The sequence below is a fragment of the Parambassis ranga genome, chromosome 2 (assembly GCF_900634625.1).
Source record: "Parambassis ranga chromosome 2, fParRan2.1, whole genome shotgun sequence".
In the NCBI taxonomy this organism is placed as follows: domain Eukaryota; kingdom Metazoa; phylum Chordata; class Actinopteri; family Ambassidae; genus Parambassis; species Parambassis ranga.
The window spans coordinates 45,944,707-45,966,668 of NC_041023.1; the positions used below are offsets into that span (position 1 = coordinate 45,944,707).

Below are 21,962 nucleotides of genomic sequence, written 5' to 3' on the forward strand. Positions count from 1 at the left end.
CATTTGATTATTTAACCCCTGTTTCCCTCCATGAAAGCAGCTTTTCCTGCAGGGAGCCGTATCTGCCATATTGCTGAGTTTTATTGATTAACAGAAGCCTCCAGGCTAAAGGTCGTTATTGAAACTATTATCAGAGCTTATCAGGTTCCTGTCGTAGTTACAAGCTCAAGGTTTCTGATGAAACGAAAACAAGCTGCCAGCATTTCTTTCAGTGCTCCATCACTGTGCTGAAGCCGGGACGCCTGTGAAGCTGTGGGCGTGGCTAATCAATAGATAGATGGATAGATTTTTGATCAGGTGTCCAGCAGCAACATTGGAACACACAGCACAGCGTGCATGCAGGTATAAACACAGGGTACTGACTGTAAATGCACGAACAGATGTAGGTGTCTGGGTGGAGACAGGTGGGGGCAGCTGACCTCCTGTTCTCAGGTGAAGGCGTCGGAGGGGCCGCCGTGTGTGACCGGAGCGCGGGCTTATCTCCTCCTTCTGACAATGAGTTACTCACCTATTGTCAGCAGTCCAGAGGTCAGAGCTCTGATATCTGCCATACGCAGAGTACTTGTGTGTCCCTGTGTGTGTCTGTGAGTGTGCGAGCCGTGAGCCAGTGTGTAACCATGGATCTGATGAAGAAGAAGAATAAGAAGAAGCTTATTGTGAGTATGTTTGGCCTGTGTCTTCAGGGGGTTTTCCCAGCATGCACCGCTGCACTGCCTCTGCGTGGTTAGTTTGTTTGGACAGATGTAGAATCTTGATGTGATTCATACGTCCAAACATTTAAATTAAGCTGAACACAGTCTGCTTCCACTTTTCACTGATGGACATAATAACTGACGTCTGCAAGCTAATCAATCAGCGTATCAATCAGCAGTCAAAGTGAAACATGGAGCCAGGACAGAGTTCAGGTTCAGTTCAGACACAACATGTGCGGCGTCTTCCAAATCCTAAATTCACAAGAAACCTCTGAGATTATGCAGTCAATAATCCTGCTGGATTATGTGTGTGTGTGTGTGAGACAGATAGCCATCCTTGCTGCAACCATCGTCGTTCTGATTGTTGGCCTTGGACTCGGTCTTGGACTGGACTTGCAGAAATGCAGAAACAAAGGTGCTGTCAGACACACACACACATACAAACACACACACACACACACACAAAGATGACTTTCTTTTCTTTGGTTTCTGTGGGTCCGTTTCAGTCCCCCACACGTCCTGCAGGACCCGCTGCTACGAGCCGTACGATGACCAGACCCCCGGCTGCAGGTGTGACCAGAACTGTGGGGCCAGCAACAGCTGCTGCTACGACTACCAGGACATCTGCAGCGCCCCCGGTGAGGCTCCGCCCTTCAGGCCTGGGCAGCAGTGATGAGCGTGGTTGTCTCAGTGTGTGTGTCTCAGTGTGTGTGTCTCAGTGTGTCTCAGTGTGTGTGTCTCAGTGTGTGTCTCAGTGTGTGTCTCAGTGTGTGTCAGTGTGTCTCAGTGTGTGTCTCAGTGTGTGTGTCTCAGTGTGTCTCAGTGTGTGTGTCTCAGTGTGTGTCAGTGTGTCTCAGTGTGTGTCTCAGTGTGTGTGTCTCAGTGTGTGTCTCAGTGTCTCAGTGTGTCTCAGTGTGTGTCTCAGTGTGTGTCAGTGTGTGTCTCAGTGTGTGTGTCTCAGTGTGTGTGTCTCAGTGTGTGTGTGTCTCAGTGTGTGTGTCTCAGTGTGTGTGTGTCTCAGTGTGTCTCAGTGTGTGTCTCAGTGTGTGTGTGTCTCAGTGTGTCTCAGTGTCTCAGTGTGTGTGTCTCAGTGTGTGTCTCAGTGTGTGTCTCAGTGTGTGTGTCTCAGTGTGTGTCTCAGTGTCTCAGTGTGTGTCTCAGTGTGTGTCTCAGTGTGTCTCAGTGTGTGTGTCTCAGTGTGTCTCAGTGTGTGTCTCAGTGTGTGTGTGTCAGTGTGCGTCTCAGTGTCTCAGTGTGTGTCTCAGTGTCTCAGTGTGTGTCTCAGTGTCTCAGTGTGTGTGTCTCAGTGTGTGTCTCAGTGTGTGTCTCAGTGTGTGTCTCAGTGTGTGTGTCTCAGTGTCTCAGTGTGTCTCAGTGTGTGTGTCTCAGTGTGTCTCAGTGTGTGTGTCTCAGTGTGTGTGTCTCAGTGTCTCAGTGTGTGTGTCTCAGTGTCTCAGTGTGTGTCTCAGTGTGTGTCTCAGTTTCTCAGTGTGTGTGTCTCAGTGTCTCAGTGTGTGTCTCAGTGTGTCTCAGTGTCTCAGTGTGTCTCAGTGTCTCAGTATGTCTCAGTGTGTCTCAGTGTCTCAGTGTGTGTGCTTCCCCTGCAGCTCAGCAGTGGGGCTGCACTAAGCTGCGCTGCGGTGAGACGCGGCTCTCGCAGAGTAACTGTCACTGCTCTGAGGACTGTCTGTCTGCTGGAGACTGCTGCACCAACTACAAACATGTCTGCCAGGGTGAGAGCATCAGAGGCTCAGTGCCACTGTACACACACCTGTACACACAACACCTGTACACACACCTGTACACACAACACCTGTACACACAACACCTGTACACACACCTGTACACACAACACCTGTACACACAACATCTGTACACACACCTGTACACACAACACCTGTACACACACCTGTACACACAACACCTGTACACACAACACCTGTACACACACCTGTACACACAACACCTGTACACACAACATCTGTACACACACCTGTACACACAACACCTGTACACACAACATCTGTACACACACCTGTACACACACCTGTACACACAACATCTGTACACACACCTGTACACACACCTGTACACACAACATCTGTACACACACCTGTACACACACCTGTACACACACCTGTACACACAACATCTGTACACACACCTGTACACACACCTGTACACACAACATCTGTACACACACCTGTACACACACCTGTACACACACCTGTACACACAACACCTGTACACACAACACCTGTACACACACCTGTACACACACCTGTACACACAACACCTGTACACACACCTGTACACACAACATCTGTACACACACCTGTACACACACCTGTACACACAACATCTGTACACACACCTGTACACACACCTGTACACACACCTGTACACACAACATCTGTACACACACCTGTACACACACCTGTACACACACACCTGTACACACACCTGTACACACACCTGTACACACACCTGTACACACAACATCTGTACACACACCTGTACACACACGTCTGTAGCTTTGATCGGATCTTTAGGGGCTTTGCTTTGACTTCAGTCTGAATGTTTTGTCTTTAATCACAAACCTGGATGGTGTCGCACTAAATCGTCATGTGTGTTGTTGTAGGAGAGACGGAGTGGGTGGAGGATGAATGTGAGGACCTGTCAGGCCCGACCTGTCCAGCAGGGTGAGACTCTGTCTGCTGGATGACCTGCTCTCAGACTCTCTGCTGTGTGTGACGCTCTGTGTGTTTGTGTAGCTTCCAGCAGCCGCCGCTCCTGCTCGTCTCTCTGGACGGGCTGAGGGCGGAGTACCTGCAGACGTGGAGCACGCTCCTGCCCGTCCTGGATAAACTCAGTGAGTGTCAGGGTGCATTCAGGGCAGCTCCGTGCCTCCGCCTCGGTGCTCACAGGTCTCCGTGTTTTTCCATCCTTCAGAGACGTGTGGGACGTCGGCGCCGTACATGCAGGCAGCGTTTCCCAGCAAGACGTTCCCCAATCACTACACCATTGTCACGGTGAGCACGCCTTATCAGACCACCTGTGCAGCCACACAAAGACGGAGCAGACGGCATTCAGCTTCTTTATGTCAACACGCGGTCCAGCAGGTTTCTGATGATGCAGTTTGTGCGTCAGACGGGTTTCCCTCCACAGCCTCAATAAAGAAGCATGTGGACACACCGGGACACACCCAGAGACACACAGCATGACTCATGAACTCCACTGACTCTAAACGGGCTTTCCCTTCTGCCCCCCCCCCCCCTCAGGGCCTTTACCCAGAATCCAACGGGTTGATTGACAACGTCATGTATGACCCGTGTTGGACGCCACCTTCACCCTGTCTGGTCCAGAAAAAGACAACCCAGCCTGGTACCTGGGACAGCCGGTGAGCCCAACACCACAGAACCTGCAGCAGCCGGGTCACAGCTGAGCATGTGTGACAACAAGGAAACACTCAGCAGCAGCTGAGGAGCGCTGCCGTGACGAGGGGTCAAAGGTCACGATGACCTTGTAAGACACCTTTAATGTTAATGCAGACGGAAACATTAAAGATGTCTTTCAAGCATCAGCTCGTCGTGTCCTCATCATGTCCTTGTTGTGTCCCCATCATGTCCTCGTCGTGTCCTCATCATGTCCTTGTTGTGTCTTCATCATGTCCTTGCTGTGTCCTTGTTGTGTCCCCATCATGTCCTCGTTGTGTCCTCATGTCCTTGTTGTGTCTTCATCATGTCCTTGCTGTGTCCTTGTTGTGTCCCCATCATGTCCTTGTTGTGTCCTCATCATGTCCTTGTTGTGTCGTCGTCGTGTCCTCATTGTGTCCTCATCATGTCCTTGTTGTGTCCTCGTCGTGTCCTCATCATGTCCTCGTTGTGTCCTCGTCGTGTCCTCATCATGTCCTTGTTGTGTCCTCATCATGTCCTTGTTGTGTCCTCGTCGTGTCCTCATCATGTCCTCGTTGTGTCCTCGTCGTGTCCTCATCATGTCCTCACCTTGTCCTCATGTCTCTGCAGATTTGGCACACAGCAAAGTACCAGGGTCTAAAGTCTGGAACCTTCTTCTGGCCTGGATCAGACGTCAAGATCAACGGCAGCTTTCCCGACATCTTCCAGCCGTACAACGGGTGAGACGTCAGAGGACAGTCCTGCGGGGTCCTGTCCTCTCAGCTCCTCTGGGGTTAAAGCGGTGTTAGGTGGAGTCAGGTGACGGCTGAGACGCTCTGACAGGTCTGGGTGGTGTTTTGCCGTCTCTGGCGGTCTGTGGTGATGCAGTGTGTGCCGGTTTACTTTGGTCCTTTGAGCCAATAAATGTATTGATCCTGATAATCAGGTGATACTGTGCTCTCAGGTGAAGGCGAGGAGGAGGAGTCTGACAGCAGTTTAGAGCACTGTGTGATTAGTCACTTAGAAAGGATGGCGCAAAGGGGCGGAGCTAATGCTGCTGACAACCATCAGAAGGCTCAGACACGGTGGTGGTCAGATGGATTTGAGTCCCGAGCTGTGTCTTTGCCTCACTCCTCAAACCACTGAGCTGGATAGACAAACTTTATTGATCCCACAAAGGTGACGTGTTGTATCCGTTTCCACGGCAACTCACCCGCAGCCCCATCCAGACACTGTAGTCTCATGTAATCCTAAAATGCGCCTGGCGGTTACTGGAGCGTGACGCTGACCTCCATGTTCCTGCACCACCCTGACCTCCCATAATGCCTCACTCTGTGTGTGTGTGTGTCTGTGTGTGTGTGTGTGGTTTCAGTAAAGTGCCCTTTGAGGAGCGTGTGTTTTCGGTGCTGAAGTGGCTGCAGCTGCCAGAGGACCAAAGGTTCGTCCTGACTTCCCATCGACTCACACGTTCTGTTCTCCACCTTTAAATAACATCTGCCCGTGTCCCCGCCAGGCCGGACTTCTTCACGCTGTACCTGGAGGAACCGGATAAATCTGGACACAGCTTCGGTCCTGTGAGCGGCGGGGTGAGGTCACATGACTTTATCATCCTGTTAATGTCGTCCATTACAACAAACGATCCGTGATAAGGCTTTTATAGCACAGATAGGAGGGTCTGGAGTCTGGGAATGAACCTTAATGAGGCCGCAGAGCCGGACGCCGGCGCCGGCCTGTGACCTCACATGCAGAGCTGACGCTCAATGTCGGGTTTATGATCAGTCTGCCTGTTTGTCTTTTAGTATCTGTGTCAAAGCACAGGGCTGTGAGAGCGAGTCTGTGCACGCTCCAGAGCAGAGGGAAGCTGATAATGACTGGGTGGAACAGAAAGGGGGCACAGATGAGTGAGGAGTGGAAAAGCCGGTAACATAAGGGGCTTACGTGCCGAGTGATTCATAAAAATAAAGGTCACACGCAGGAATGTGGACGAGGAAGTGCTGCTTTGTGATGAATGCACAAGACAGGAACGCAGAAAGAAAACAAACATCGCAGTCAGACCGGCTTTAAGGCTTAAAGACTCTCAGGTGGAGCTGGAGGCTGAGAGTGAGGTAAAGGTCAGAGTCAGGATCAGAGGCGGCTCTCGGGGTGGATTCCCTCTCTGCGTGCTGTTGCTGAACAGGGACAGCTGATGCTGAGTGCACCTGCAGGCCCCCGGTGGTCTGGTTTATGGTGATAACCCTGTGGGTGTTCCAGCAGGTGCTTCCTGGTCTTTGTACTGTGGCCCTGTATGTGTGGGATGTCGCTCAGCAGTGGTTGTGTCTTACAGCTCATCGTGGCGCTCCAAGGCGTCGATCAGATCATCAGACAGCTCATGAACGGCCTGAAGCAGATCGGCCTGCACCGCTGCCTCAACATCATCATCGTGGCTGATCACGGTATCACACAAACAAACGCACTCTTTCACCCACCTCCTGTTTTAGGATGAGGGGAGACTCCTGCACTGGTCTTTGTTATATAATGACACCAAGACCCCGTTCACACTGGGAACTCAATCCGGCTAGAGCAGGATTCAGGCCGTATCTGGACATATCTGGATAGTGTTCAGTCAACATGAATCCAGATATATCTGGCGACGTGATACTTCTGGTTCACAGGGACAGGGTCCGGGTCGCGTATAAAAGCCGTATGTAAACAACCGAGGAACTACGACAGCTTTGTATATTACGTATATTACGAGGCGCCACCTAGTGGTTTGGAGGACAACAAACAAGCCGGGTTAATCTGGATTGAGTGCGGACACGTGTGTGTGATCGAACGTATCCAGCTTAAAGGCGATCTGGATTCAATCCCACTCTAGCTGGACTGACTCTCTCCAGTGTGAACGGGGCCTAAAGGCCGGGAACAGGGACCAGAACAGGATCAGTACAGACCCACTTATTACACAGTCTGGAACCGTTAGCCTTTATTCATCTCTGGGTCTGGATGCATTTGGAGAAGGAAGCTTCACATGTTCCCAGATAGAGAGACTCAGGTTAATATTTTCTAAGTCACAGACACACACAGTGATCAGCTCCTAAAGCTGCAACAGCGATCACTGAATGGAGGACTGTTCGTCAGAATACACCGACTGACAATCAATCAATAATGTGTCAGATCTAGCAGACGTGTAGAACTTTACAACCAAAAACTGGTGGTGTCTACTCTGGTCTCCTGCAGGCATGGAGGACACGAGCTGTGACCGGAAGGAGGTGATGCAGGAGCTGGTGGGAGACACGCGGGACTACGTGGTGGTGGAGGGACCGCTTGGACGCATCCGAGCGAAGAACAAGGACACAGCGTGTGAGTAAACCTGCAGCAGGTCCACACAGGAGCTGCACTGAGCTCCAGGTCTCATTCATCCAGAGAACAAAGAGCCAGATTCATGTCTGCACCACATGTGGTTACACAAACACGGCCCACACACGGAGACGCAGCAGCACACCGCTCCTGTAGGTGCTGCTGTACACGCAGACAGACACACATGGTTTACATGAAGGACACACTGTGTGTTATGAAGCAGCTGTGTTTGGACATGTGTGTCTATAAGAAGCTGCAGATTCTGTTCCTCCATTCATGATGGAGGGACGTTCAGGGACACTTGGACAAACAGACACTCAGAAATACAGGAAGTCAGGTTTTCAGGATGTTTTCCTCTTTTTTCCAACAGTGGACTCAGCCGGACTCGTCGCTAACATGACTGTAAGTACTCCGTGTTCTTACACAGCTTTGCACCAGTAAATGAGGGACTGCGGTTTTTCCGTCTTTACACGAGCGCCTGTGTGTTTTCAGTGTAAGAAGCCGGCCCAGAAGATCAAACCGTACCTGAAGGCCAACCTCCCGAAGCGCCTCCACTTTGCCAACAGCCGCCGCATTGAAGACGTCAACGTCCTGGTCGAACCAAGATGGCTGTTTGAGAGGTATGCACCTGCAGTTCATCTGCCCTCCACCAGGCTGATGTGGTCAGCAACATAAACGGTGTGCGAGTGTGCTTATACAAAGAAAGGCATGTGATGAGGTCATTGTTTACGGGTCGGTGTTATTCCTCCATGATGACAGCTGGAGTATTCACGATTGATTCACGCTGGGAAAGTTTGTTCTAACGTCTCCTCAGGAGGTCTGCCGCCCGTCATCCTGTCACATGATCAGTCGGTGTGTTCCGATTGGCCTCTGCTCCTCTACACAAACAGACACTCCATCATGTCTGCAGTCAGGCGCGTGTGTGTGTGTGTGTGTGTGTGTGCAGAACACCTCAGACAGACAGAACCCAGCTGCAGGTCAGACTCTCCCAGTGTTTGTCATGTATGGTGTAATATTATTGTCCAACAGACCAATAAAAACTGCAAACATGTGAATTATGTGTGTCCCAGGCTCACAATAAAGGCGTGAGTCCGTCATGGCTTCAGGGCAGAACTTTAAATCTGGAGGATTTTTAACATGTTGAGTAAAGTTTGTGACTTTGTGGCGTTGCAGTTCTTCCTGTTTCACACTACTGCCACCTGCTGGTTTGGAGGGTGCTGCCTTTCACACCGACAGTGCTAGCGAGACGCCCTTTCCACCCTGAAACTTACCGGTGTTTGAGGTGTTTGAGGTGTTTGAGGTGTTTGAGGTGTTTGAGGTGTTTGATATGTTTGAGGTGTTTGCGGTGTTTGGGGTGTTTGAGGTGTTTGGTGCGATGGCAGTTGGTCCCTCCATCACTCCTTCACCGCCTCTTTCAGTGTTGACTGACCCAGCCTGTCTGTGTCCCTGCAGAGCTCCAGGATCTCTGACCTTCTGCTCTGGCGGCACTCATGGCTACGACAACGACGCTGAGAGCATGCACGTGAGCGCTGAAGACTGCCTCCGCCCTCTGACGCTGCTGTCACCGCAGCACTGACTCTCCCTCATCCTCTGTTTCAGGCCATGTTTGTCAGCTACGGCCCCAAGTTCCACTCTAGAACACAGATCGAGCCGTTCTCCAACGTCGAGCTTTACAACCTCATGTGTGGTGAGTGTCAGCGGGTCGCTGGGATTGGTAACAGACCCGTCTGTCCTTGACTCAGTCTGTCCTTGACTCAGTCTGTCCTTGACTCAGTCTGTCCTTCCTGCAGACGTGCTGCAAGTCTCTCCGTCTGATAACAACGGGACTCACGGCAGCATGAACCACGTCCTGAAACAGCCGCACTTCACGCCGGCGCCTCCTGCAGAGCAGAGCGCGCCCACCCAGTGCCCGCTGCTCAGCCTGGACCCGGCAGATGTCCTGGGCTGTTCCTGCCCTGTCCTGGTGGGTGACAGACCTGACACAAGCTCATGTACAGTTAGGTAATGTGACGGCTGCTCCTCCTCTGACTTCACAAGGTGTGGCCGCCAAACACAAACCCACAAATCTTAGAGTTTCACAGCAAGCAGGTTCACACAAAACACTCCAGACTCTTGACTTTAGTTCCTTTTTATGGGTGAAAATGACACTTTCTCGTCCTGCCTTGGGTAATGCTAAGTCAGGCTGATGTTGGCAGATGTTGGAGATGAGTCAGCTTCTCTCTGTGGAACAGATCTTCTGTCAGACACTGTGAAAGCAGCAGGACGTGAGCCGTCGCACTGCAGACGCCCTCTGCCTCTCACACACTTGTTTTGACAGCTCTGTCTTCGCACACCCACACACTGGCTCACAACACCAGACCACGGGTGGATGTGTGTGTGTCAGACTGCTCACTGCAGCATGCAGAGGCCTGTGAGGGTCAGAGCATCCTGACATCCAGCCATGCTCCAGACTTAGTCATCAAAGCTGCAGGGTTTCTGTCCTGCAGGTCTTAAAGTGGTTTAAGGCTCTATATGTCCAAGCTGTGTGAGCTTAGCTGCGTTAGCTTAGCACTCGTGCACCTGCAGTTTGGTGTTTATGTAATTACTGTCACTGCCAGAAGGGGGAGACAAACGTGCTGTATTGTACCTTTAAAAACACTTGAAGCAGCGCAGACCTCGGCCTGCAGCGGTGGATCCTTCCTTGCTCAGACTTGGAGCTGGACTCCGGTCTCACTGTCTTTTCTCTGCCTTCAGGGTGGAAACGCCATCAACGGCCGTCTGAATCTGACTGCAGAGGAAGGTGAGCCGCTTGTGCCTTAAACGCCTCGCCGGCTGCACACAGGTGATTCTCATCCTGCTGGTTTTTCCTCCTGCAGCGTCCGCGGCAGAGAGGACGCACCTGCTGTTCGGTCGGCCCCGGCTGCTGCGGCCTGGTCAGAGTTACTGCGTCCTGCAGCAGGAGGGCTTCATCAGCGCCTACGACCGCACCGCCCTCATGCCTCTGTGGAGCTCCTTCACTGTTGACAAGCCGGTAAACAGGAAGCGCTCCTCGACTGTTAGAGCGCCGTCTCAGCTGATTCATTCTGACGCTGCACATCTTATCTCTGCAGACCAACGCGGATCCGTTGCCGCCGGTAACAGCAGATTGTCTGAGGGCTGATGTTCGTCTCCCAGCATCTCACAGTGCCAGATGTGATCAGTATGGCCCGGCTGGCGGGAACATGATCCCAGCCTTCCTGTATCCGCCCAGTGTGTATTCCATACAACATCCCACTCACTCCCTGATCACACACACACACACACACTCCTCAGCCATGACAATCACTTCCTGTATCTGACACTTTGACACACGAGTGCTTCCTTCCACAGAATTCCACCCACATGTGTTATCTCGGATGTGGAGGGTAGCATGGCTCTGCATGTTCACACCGTGTTATCATTCATAGGAAAGTGTGGATTTTATTTCACCATATTAGTGTTTCATCAGAGCTGCTTCCACAGAGGAGCTGGCCTTCAGGCTGCAGGAGACAGGGGAGACAGGCTTTTAATGTGAAAGGTCAGGAACCAGTGGACCAGTCTGTGCTGTTGTGTTTCTACAGATCTGAACGTCACCGCCGACCAGCAGTTTGACGCTTTACTGATGAGCAACGTGGTGCCGATGTACCGCCACTTTAAGAGTAAGTTCACTGTAAAAAAATAAACGCAGCGCGTCAGTGAAGACCCCTCACATCCAGCCGGTCTGTCCTCTGTCTGTCAGGGATCTGGGACTACGTCCACGACACCCTGCTGAAGAAATACGCCTCCATTTACAACGGCGTTAACGTGCTGACGGGCCCCGCCTTCGATTACAACCACGACGGGCGGTACGACACCGCAGAGCAGATCCAGCAGTGAGTGTCAGGCTGTACAGGACGAGTCAGCTCTTCCTGTTCTGTCAGAACCAACCTGGTCTCAGACGCTGGTTCTGTGGAGTCGTGTCCTCTGAGTGTTTCTGTCTCACCGCAGGTTCCTTCCTGGTACCAACATCTCCATCCCGACTCATTACTTCCTGGTTCTGACCAGCTGCAGGGACTCCACCCAGTCAGTGAGCCGCTGCGATGGCGAGCTGCAGACCGTCAGCTTCCTGCTGCCGCACCGCCCCGACAACTCGGAGAGCTGCAGGGTGAGTGGTTATTACCTCGGAAGGCCCGCACACCCCGCTGTGTGACCTCTAACTGTGTGTGTGTTCGCTCAGAGCGCCGAGGCGGAGTCTCAGTGGGTGGAGGACCACATCTGGTTCCATCAGAGTCGGGTCAGAGACGTGGAATGGATGACCGGACTGGACCTTTACCAGGACAGCCACCGACCAATCCCAGAGCTGCTGAAGATGAAGACGCGCCCCACGGCCGCCATTCACAGGAAGCAGTGAAACACACACACACACACATATAATTATACATATTTTATTTATTTCTTTGTAATTTTCCTGCTGATGTTCATTTGAACGTGATGCTTCTCTGTAATCATTTTGTTCTGGTTCTGAATTTGAATAAATCTGAACACCCTCAGCCCGTCTGAACGGCGTCTTAAACAGGAAATGAAACAGGAAGTACAGCTGCATGTTTGGATTCATCATCACCCCCACACCTGCCTGCCTGCTGGCGGCTCCGCGCTCAGCATCAGGGTGAGAAGTGATGAGCGGCGGCAGCTCAGACACTCCTGGATAAAAAGGGATTTTCCACCAAACATGCAGCAGACGGGTCCACGCAACTCATCAGAGTCCAGCACCGATCATCCTGACACTCTGGGGAAACTCTGGGGGTTTCCAGGCTCTGACACACACTCCCATGCTAGCATGTCCCACAGGGGGCGCTCTGCAGACAGGACACTACGAATGAACTGTGAAGTTCATCAAACCGATCAATGTTCCACTTTTATTCCTAATCAATAAACGTCCAGTTCTACGTTCTAGTCTACATCATTACACATCATCCAGCAGCAGCAGAGCCCCTATAGAGGTATGACCCCGGTCACACTGGGGACATCAGTCCGGCTAGAGCAGGATCAGCCATATCTGGATATATCCGGATTGATTTCAGCCCCCCTCTGGGAGCTGGATCTATCCGGATCGGCTTACATCTGGCTCAGGTCTGAGACTCCTGCTAGTGACGTGATGCTTCCGGTTCACGGGGACAGTGTCCGGGTCGCGTACAGAAGCCGTATGTAAACACCGAGGTTATTTTCCACAGGGCTGCAAAGGAATAAATGAAAAGCTTGAACGACCTCGGAGCTCCGTCTCCGAGTCCAGGTGTGTGTGTGTGTGTGATGCACTCGGCCTCATAAAGAAAACCTCCACTCAGTGAAGGGTGAACCCACATTCTGAGGAAGAGGAGGCTGTAACACAAACACACCCACCGCCGTCACCATGGGAACCGACATACCAGCACACTTCTCATGTTGTGTGACTTCCTGTGCTGATGTTAATCCACCATGTTGGTGGTGGTGGGTTAACGGCTGCATGCCAGCCAGCAGCCATGATGGAGGCGCACTGCGTTCACATCACATGACCCCTCGGTCCAACAGCAGTGACGTCAAACTCCTCATCACCTGACGTACAGCCATGGTTTAGCCTGTGTGTGTGTGTGTGTGTGTGTGTGTGTGTGTGTGTGATTGCTCTCAGATGACTGGCTGCTTCTTGCTCAGAAGCCTCCATTGATCTGTTGAAGTACAGTGTTTATGTTCTAATTTGTTGATGATGTCAGTAACAGTAAGTCTGCGGTCAGCCTCACACACACACAGACACACACACAGACACACACTCACTCTGGCAGTTCCACACTCCGGCTCTTCACTGTGCAGAACAACCAACCAAAGAAGGAAGCAGCCTCCAAACATTTCACACTTTGTTTGGATCTCCCCGCCGCCATGGCAACCCCTCCTCCTAAGCTGGGAGGGATTCCCTCTTACGCAGAACACTGATGCAGACATGTCTGCGTCAGAGAGCGCCTCTGTAAGCAGCTGCATACCATTAACCCCTTTGTAGCCTGTTAGCGTGCTACCTTTCACCCGAATACATCAAGTTCCTCACGACTTCCTCCTGCAGCTCTTCCTCTGCTCAGCGGGAGGTCCGACCGCTTGACGGCGTCCACATGGTCAAAGATGTGTCATCAGGACGTTGAGCTGAGGGTGCTACAGCAGGGTTGGCCTCTTGGGGGCGCTGCAGGAGCCTGGCCTTCCTGACATGGAGCTAGTTTGTAGGTGGAGTTATTAGCTTAGCATGTGTGTTGACTCGTGTAAAATGGCAGTTAGCTAGCTGGTTGTAGATGGCTCTGTTAGCTAATGTCAGGACGTCAGCAGTGCTAGTCAGAGGGGTCATGTGTGTCCCGGCGCTCATAGCTGGCTGTCCTCGGATTGACTCCTTAGCTAACGGTAGCTGCAGTTCACTGCAGGGCCGCAGGGGGCGCTGTCACGCTGCAGCCTGACTGAGGCTCGGGCCTCCTTTCACACTGAAACAAGCTGCGGTTTGTCCACAAGGTGTCAGCAGAGGTCTGTTCCCTGGTGGAGGGGCCAGTCAGGATCAGGTGTCTTTCCACAGAAGCCGCTCTCCTCCTGGTCCTGAGTCCGGTCCTGAATCCGGTCCTGAATCCGGCCAGACCACGAGCAGCTCCGGTGGTTTTCCACATCAACACATTCCAGTATGTGCTTATTAAAGGATTTGCAGAGGTCTGTGTGTGTGTCTCTGTGTCTGTGTGTGTGTGTGTCTCTGTGTGTGTGTGTGCCTCTGTGTGTGTGTGTGTGCCTCTGTGTGTGTGTGTGTGTCTCTGTGTGTGTGTGTCTCTGTGTCTGTGTGTGCCTCTGTGTGTGTGTGTCTCTGTGTCTGTGTGCGTCTGTGTGTGTGTGTCTCTCTCTCTCTGTGATTATTCTTGTATTCTTATACAGATCAGATAGGGCTCTGTTGTGTCTGTGTGTGTCTCTCTCTTTATGTGTGTGTGATTATTGTTATTATACCCATAGGGAGGGCTCTGTTGTGTGTGTTTGTGTCTCTTTATGTGTGTGTGTGTGTGTCTCTCTCTCTCTCTCTCTCTGTGTGTCTCTCTCTCTCTCTCTCTCTCTCTCTGTGTCTCTCTCTCTCTCTCTCTTGTGTGTGTGAGTCTTGTTATTATACCGACAGGGAGGGCTGTGTTGTGTCTGTTGTCTCGCGCTGAGTGGGCTGTCAGTGGGTCAGAGTGACACTGAGTCACGGGGTTTTGTTTAGGGGCGTGCAGATAAATAGCGCGCGGCGCACGGAGCGCGGCATCCTGCTGACGGCTGCTCCCGGTTCGGACCATGGCTCGGCTGACAGGCGGCGCTGGGATTATAATCCGGGATCCGTCCTCCGGTTTAACCCGCTGTGTTCTTTCCTCCCAGCTCCTCGCGCTGCTCCTGCTCTCGGCGCGCGCCGCCCTGGCTGACGGCGCGTCCTCGCCGCTCCAGACCTTCCAGGACCGGGACCCTCTGACCGGGAACGCGGTGCAGTGTGACCGCTGCCCGCCCGGCACCTTCCTGCGCTCCAGCTGCTCGTCCGCGCAGAGGAGCGAGTGCGCGCCGTGCCCGCAGGGCTCGTTCACGGCGCTGTGGAACCACATCCCGAGGTGTCTGCGCTGCGGAGTGTGCGGACAGAACCAGGTGGTGAAGAGGCCGTGCGCGGCGGACAGCGACTGTCTGTGCGAGTGCAGGCCGGGATACTTCTACAAGCACGAGCACGACCAGTGCGTGCGCCACAGCCAGTGCGCGCTCGGGCACGGCGTGCTGACCAAAGGTGGGTGCTGTGAGGTCATGAGGTGAGGAGGAGGAGGAGGATATGTAAAAGTACAGTCAAGTACAAATACTTAGTTACTTTCCAGCACTGCAAATGGTTACCATGGAGACAGTGCTTGTCAACAAACGGACCCCAAAGTGAAGCCATGGGGCCGTTTGTGTCATGCACTGTGTCCCGCTGCTGCCCCACAGAGGCCACCGGAAGCAACAACGCCAGTCTCCTCTCACTGTGAATCCTGCGTTCTGATTGGACAGCCAGCATGTGATTAACCCTGTGTGTCTCTGTCCTGCAGGCTCTGCTCATCAGGACACCGTCTGCCAGGTGTGTCCTAACGGAACGTTCTCCGACGTCTCCTCCGCCGAGCTGAACTGCTCCCAGCACAGGAGCTGTGAGGAGGCGGGGCTTCAGGAGGTGATGACGGGCGACACGTGGCACGACAGCGTGTGTGCCGACAGCAGGCAGCTCAGAGGTGAGGCCAGTTCACGTCAAACGGTTGTCACATGACCAGAAATCAGCTCCGCTTCAGGTCCCACACACTCTGACCCGCTGCTTTGCTGCTCCGCCTCTTTCAGACGGAGCCGACTACCTCAGAGAAGTCCTCCCCGCCTTCTTCGCCCACCATCACATGAAGGTGAAGCGGCTGCGCCGGATCGTGCGCAAGCTGCTATGTGTGCCCTGCGTCACACCTGCGGACACGTCAGCGCTCGGCCTCTCTGAGCTGCGTGCGCGGATCAACGCCTGGGTCGCCACGGCAACGCCGATGGAGATCCGACAGCTTCCGTCCATCCTGAACAGAACGAACGCTCGAAGCCTCGGCGAAAGGTTAGAGAGGAAGCTGGAGCACATCGACGCTCGGCTGGCAGAGCGCCACCATCAGGGGAACGAGGTCACTGTAGTATCAGCGTAGGACCTGACCTGTACGAAGCACAGGTCTTTATTGGACGGTGAGCAGCAGGAGCACTGACACAACATGAGTATAGAAACACACCGTGAGGCCTTCAGGGACGTGCCGAGAGCTGCTCAGCGAGGCGGGGTGTGATGTCAGCGAGCTGCTCGGCTCAGGTCATGTGACTCACTCACTCCATGATGTCACACAGGTGGTGGCCCTCTGTGTGGAGGAGGAGCCTGCAGGACGTCTCCCTCCGCCCCGCTCGCGCTCCGTCCTACCGAGTCACAGCTGCACTAATTTATTCACTATTTATAGGAGGAGCATGTTTGTGATGTCAGAATGTTTCATGACGTGTCGATGAAAAGGTTCTATGATGCTTGAATAAAACGCTGCAGGTACCATCAGCTCTGGATGTCATCACACAGACACACACACAGACACAAGATAACACAACACACACAGACACGTCCACGAGATAACACAACACACACAGACACAAGATAACACAACACACACAGACACGTCCACAAGATAACACAACACACAGACACACGGCCACAAGATAACACAACACACACAGACACAAGATAACACAACACACACAGACACGTCCAGAAGATAACACAACACACACAGACACGTCCACAAGATAACACAACACACACAGACACAAGATAACACAACACACACAGACACGTCCAGAAGATAACACAACACACACAGACACGTCCACAAGATAACACAACACACACAGACACGTCCAGAAGATAACACAACACACACAGACACGTCCACAAGATAACACAACACACACAGACACACGTCCACGAGATAACACAACACACACAGACACGTCCAGAAGATAACACAACATACACAGACACGTCCAGAAGATAACACAACATACACAGACACGTCCAGAAGATAACACAACACACACAGACACACGTCCACGAGATAACACAACACACACAGACACGTCCAGAAGATAACACAACATACACAGACACGTCCACAAGATAACACAACATACACAGACACGTCCAGAAGATAACACAACATACACAGACACGTCCACAAGATAACACAACACACACACAGCGCCTCCTGACGTCTGTCATTAGTCGACTCAAACCTTCGTCTTACAGTTTTTTCTGATTTTAAGCACATTTCTGTAACTATTGGCTATTTGTGCAAAACTCTACACACAAATAAAACAACCTTACACCAAATCAGCAAAACATTGTAGATCTCTTGCAAAAGCTAATACATGTTGCTTAACTCTTCAAACCTTTGTAAAAATATATTTTTGTACCACACAGTTAACACAAACCACCATATTACTAAGCACACAATGTGCCAACTACACACTGATGGTATTAACTGAAAACACATCTGGCTTCTGCTTTCTCTGTGCACAAGGTCTGTCCATGTGAGGTCAAACCTTTGTCATAAATAGTTCTATAAACACAGGGATTCAAATTTCAAGTATGAATGTTTATTCACACACATCAAAACAAACACAAGAAAACATACAATTTCACTGAAAGAGAGAGAAAATCAGTCTCATTGTCTCTCTGGGTCTGGACACAGAATCTCATCATGCAATGTCTTCTAGTCCAAGGCACCGGGGAACATGTCTCCTGGAGTGCTGTATCCAGGCCTGACATGATGCCTGGTCCATATCCTCGCATGCCTCCTTCCAGATGCTGGATGTCTATGATTCTGTGGAGTAACAGTTTCAGTTTTACATGTACAGTGTTGATGTTTTTCTCATTAGAGTATGGTACAGCTACAAAACTTAGAGTGAGGGAACTGTACTAACCCATTCTCATCAATATGTCCTTATGATGCTTGCTACAGGCTCAGGCTGAACCCGGTGTCCAGCTTCCCTCAGGGTCATTCCATGGTTGATCACATGATCCACTATTGTAGCTCCGATGACATCAGTAATTCTATTTCTTCTTACCCTTCCTCCTTCCTCTTCACCTCCTCGTCCTCTTCCTCTAAATTCACCTCCTAGTCTTCGTCCTCCTCCTCTTCCTCCTCTTCCTCATGTCCTCATCCTCCTCTAATTCTCACTCTTCTCAGTCTCCTTCTCCCTCCATTGTTCTCCACACTGAAGCTTACCTGTGGCTTATTTACAGCTCGTGCTGATTGCAAAGTGAACTAATGATGTAAAACAGTTCTCACATGTGACAGTGTAGCCAGACAGTTGGCAAAGCAGTGTAAACACCAGCCATACATGTGTGTAGTTTGACTAGGAGTGTGTTGATCAGAAGTTGTGTGTAAAGCAGTGAGTTGTGTTTACAGTTCAGCACAAAGATGCTGTGAAGTGGATTATATTTATACATTTGCAAATTGTGTGTTACAAAAGTGCAAACTGAGTGTAAAGCTGTTTTTTGCTTTTAGTTTTGTAAACTCAGTGATTTTGCTAAAACTATTAATAGTTTTAGAAATTGTGCTATAAGAATCATTGTTAGTGTTTAAGCAATCAGAAAAAACTGTAAAGAACACACACAGACATCGGCTGAATGAACGGGGCCGATCGAGGCTCGACAGTCAGATCAGACTCTTTGATTATTGATCATGATGTAAAATATGAAGTCATGCAGCAGACACACAGCTGTGATCGTCACACACCGTCACACACAGACACACAGCTGTGATCGTCACACACAGACACACAGCTGTGATCGTCACACACAGACACACAGCTGTGATCGTCACACACAGACACACAGCTGTGATCGTCACACACAGACACACAGCTGACACACACACGTCATGCTAAATGGGCCGATCCAGGTGGTGCTGATGCTGTAGTTAGCTTAGCATTAGCTTTGAGCTTCAGACCTCACGCTGTGTGTGTGTGTGTGTCGCTGTCAGCCTGAGCTGTTGCAGCCTGGTCTGCCGTCAGCTTGTTGTGTTGTTGTTTCCAGCTCTGGAGGACAGAGTGTGTGTCGCCATCAGGCTGAGCTGGTGGTGTGTGAGTGATGTGTGTGAGGCAGACAGCTGCTTGTAAACATCACATGTCAGCTCCTCTGAAAGCAGAAACATGACACGGCACTTTCTGTTCCGTCCTCCTGTCACAGTGGGGGGCGGCGGCGGCGAGGGCGGCGGTGCTCTGATCCTGACCTCTGTGACCTTTGTGTCTGAGCGCTGATGACAGCGGCATCATCAAGTTTCCTTAGTGTTCTCCTCTCTGTCACCATGGCGACCACAGAGCCGGCCCGCCTGATAGGTCCGTCCAGCCTGTCAGCCTGTGTGGTGTCCTCCGCCCTCCGTGTGGGTCGGTTGCGTGCAGCAGGTGTTTGTGTTTCCACTGCGGCGGCGCCTCTGTTTACCTCACGCTGCCTGAAAGAGGAAGCACACGGCAACTTCCTGCAGCTGATGGGAACAGTCCGTGGTACCGTCAGTACCGTACTCACAGACACATGACGGGCGTCAGCTGACACCGACCTCACACTCTGAACCAGGAAGTTAGGAACAACAGAGCTGAAGGCTCTGATGTTCCAGGAAGCTGTCAGGGCGGGAATCCACCAGCAGGGCCTGTGACACTGATTAACCCTTTGTGTCCTTCCTGCCTCAGTGTCACTGAGAGGCTGCTGAGAAACGCTGATCATGTTTCAGACAGACGGGCCGGTTCTGACCGCCACACCACATCCTTCCAGCTCAGACTGAAAGACTTCAGGAAGTACCTGAATCAGGACTGACTCACCTGACCGGGCAGTCCCTACCTGCTGCTACACACACACACACACACACAGACACACATCTAATCAGTCCACCTGCAGGCTGATGCTTCATCCAGAGCGCCGGGGAGCAGCCATCTTCTGCTGTTAGGTAGGAAATGTGTGTGTGTGTCACTGACATCTTGTTGTGTGTGTGTGTGTCACTGACATCTTGTTGTGTGTGTGTGTGTCACTGACATCTTGTTGTGTGTCATTGTGTGTCAGCCTTGTGGTGCAGGCCTTCCTGTGTGCGTGGTTTGGACCTGGTCTCTGTGGCCTCTGACAGGAGGCTCCACTCTGTCTCCACATGTGGCCTTCATCAGGTCTGGACTACATCTTCCTCCTCCGGTCTGAGTCCCTCCCTGACTGTGGTTTCTGACACACCTACGCAGCCCTTCGCCCGGGCACAGGGGGGACACCCTGCACACAGAGAGGCCGGGCCTGGATCATGGAGCCTGCTTCCCTGGGTGTGGTTCAGTTGTGGTTCAGGTGTGGTTCAGGTGTAGCTGCTCTGATGTGGTTTGACATTCAAATGGGTCCTTCCAGCAGCCTTTGCATGCAGGGAGCAGCAGTGTGTGCGCTCTGACACTGAGTCACACAAACATGCAAATACAGCAGAGACCATGTTGTGTACATGATGTGACAACCTGACCTCTGATGACACAACACAGGGCGCTGAATGGAGCCTGTGTCAGCGCAACTACACAACCACAGAGACACACAACCAGAGACACAACAACCAGACAGACACACAACAACCAGAGAGACACAACCAGAGACACAACAACTAGAGAGACACACAACCAGAGAGACACACAACCAGAGACACAACAACAACCAGACAGACACACAACAACCAGAGAGACACAACCAGAGACACAACAACCAGACAGACACACAACAACCAGAGAGACACAACCAGAGACACAACAACCAGACAGACACACAACAACCAGAGAGACACAACCAGAGACACAACAACCAGACAGACACACAACAACCAGAGAGACACAACCAGAGACACAACAACCAGACAGACACACAACAACCAGAGAGACACAACCAGAGACACAACAGCTAGAGAAAGACACAACAACCAGACACACAACCAGAGACACAACAACCAGACAGACACACAACAACCAGAAACACAACAACCAGAGACACACAACCAGAGAGACACACAACCAGAGAGACACAACAACTAGAGAGACACACAACCAGAGAGACAACAACTAGAGAAAGACACAACAACCACAGACACACAACCAGAGACACAACCAGAGACACACGTGTGTCCTGTAGGATCTTTGTGAAAATGTTTACAAACTAGATGAGGTGAAGCAGAAAGGGTTAACAGCCCTCTGGGCTCCTGGTTGTGTGACAGTTTTGTGTACCTGAGGTAACACACAGCTCTCTGTGTGGACCTGTCAATCATCAGCTCAGGTCCTATTTGAATGTTTCCAGCGCTCGTCATTTGCCTGTCGCCCCGTCTGCTTCACAGATCATTAGCCCAACGGCTGATAAAGGGATCGGTCTGCAGGCTGGAAACCCCGGCCGCACTCAGCCAATGATGATGATGATGACCTCACTGATGTCCTCAGTGATCCTCAGTGATGTCATCACTGAGAACATCAGGTGGCACTGAGGGCTAATTAAGCACGGCTCAGTTTCACAATGACAGCGGAGCACAGAGTGAAACCACAGAGCTGATGCTGTCATGATGGAAGCACGCAGCCTGAGCCCAGAGGCCGCCTGGCAGGATCAGGGCCTGAGGGTCCTGATCCTGCCAGGCGGCCTCTGGGCTCAGGCATCAGCCTCAGCTCTGTGGTTTGACACAGGAGGCTCGGTGTGTCACAGACGTCTCCCGAGAAAACCTTTGTGTTCCTCATGAAGAGAATTTCTAACAAACAGAGGACAGAGTGTCACCAACATGGCCGCCCCCTCGGTCACCCCCCTCAGACACACTCACACACACACAGACACACACAGGCTGACATCAGACCTAATCTTCTCTGTATGAACTCAGATGTGTTGATGGGTCAATGAGCAGCAGGGCGTGTGCTGAGCTCCCATCAGGCCTTGGTGTGAAACATTCTTAAACTTTCCTCTAAAAGGTGTGAGCGCTGAGTCAGGTTCAACATGAAGCTCACAGCTCACATC

General features: G+C 51.8%; 1 protein-coding gene across 1 annotated transcript; it reads left to right on the plus strand.

The window, feature by feature from the left end:
• Nucleotides 1-545: 545 nt before the first annotated feature.
• On the plus strand, nucleotides 546-16,578 carry LOC114431614 (venom phosphodiesterase 1). The gene is given in 29 exon segments (XM_028399172.1): nucleotides 546-656; nucleotides 1,020-1,107; nucleotides 1,199-1,330; nucleotides 2,300-2,425; nucleotides 3,334-3,394; nucleotides 3,467-3,564; nucleotides 3,645-3,724; nucleotides 3,974-4,022; nucleotides 4,025-4,092; nucleotides 4,718-4,827; nucleotides 5,460-5,525; nucleotides 5,601-5,673; nucleotides 6,411-6,519; nucleotides 7,301-7,423; nucleotides 7,791-7,822; nucleotides 7,913-8,040; nucleotides 8,873-8,942; nucleotides 9,020-9,107; nucleotides 9,211-9,383; nucleotides 10,154-10,199; nucleotides 10,276-10,430; nucleotides 10,510-10,648; nucleotides 10,999-11,076; nucleotides 11,157-11,289; nucleotides 11,405-11,561; nucleotides 14,102-14,119; nucleotides 14,786-15,176; nucleotides 15,469-15,645; nucleotides 15,749-16,578. Coding segments are annotated over 29 exon segments (3,342 nt in total). The 5' UTR covers nucleotides 546-617; the 3' UTR covers nucleotides 16,084-16,578.
• The last annotated feature ends 5,384 nt before the right edge of the window (nucleotides 16,579-21,962 follow it).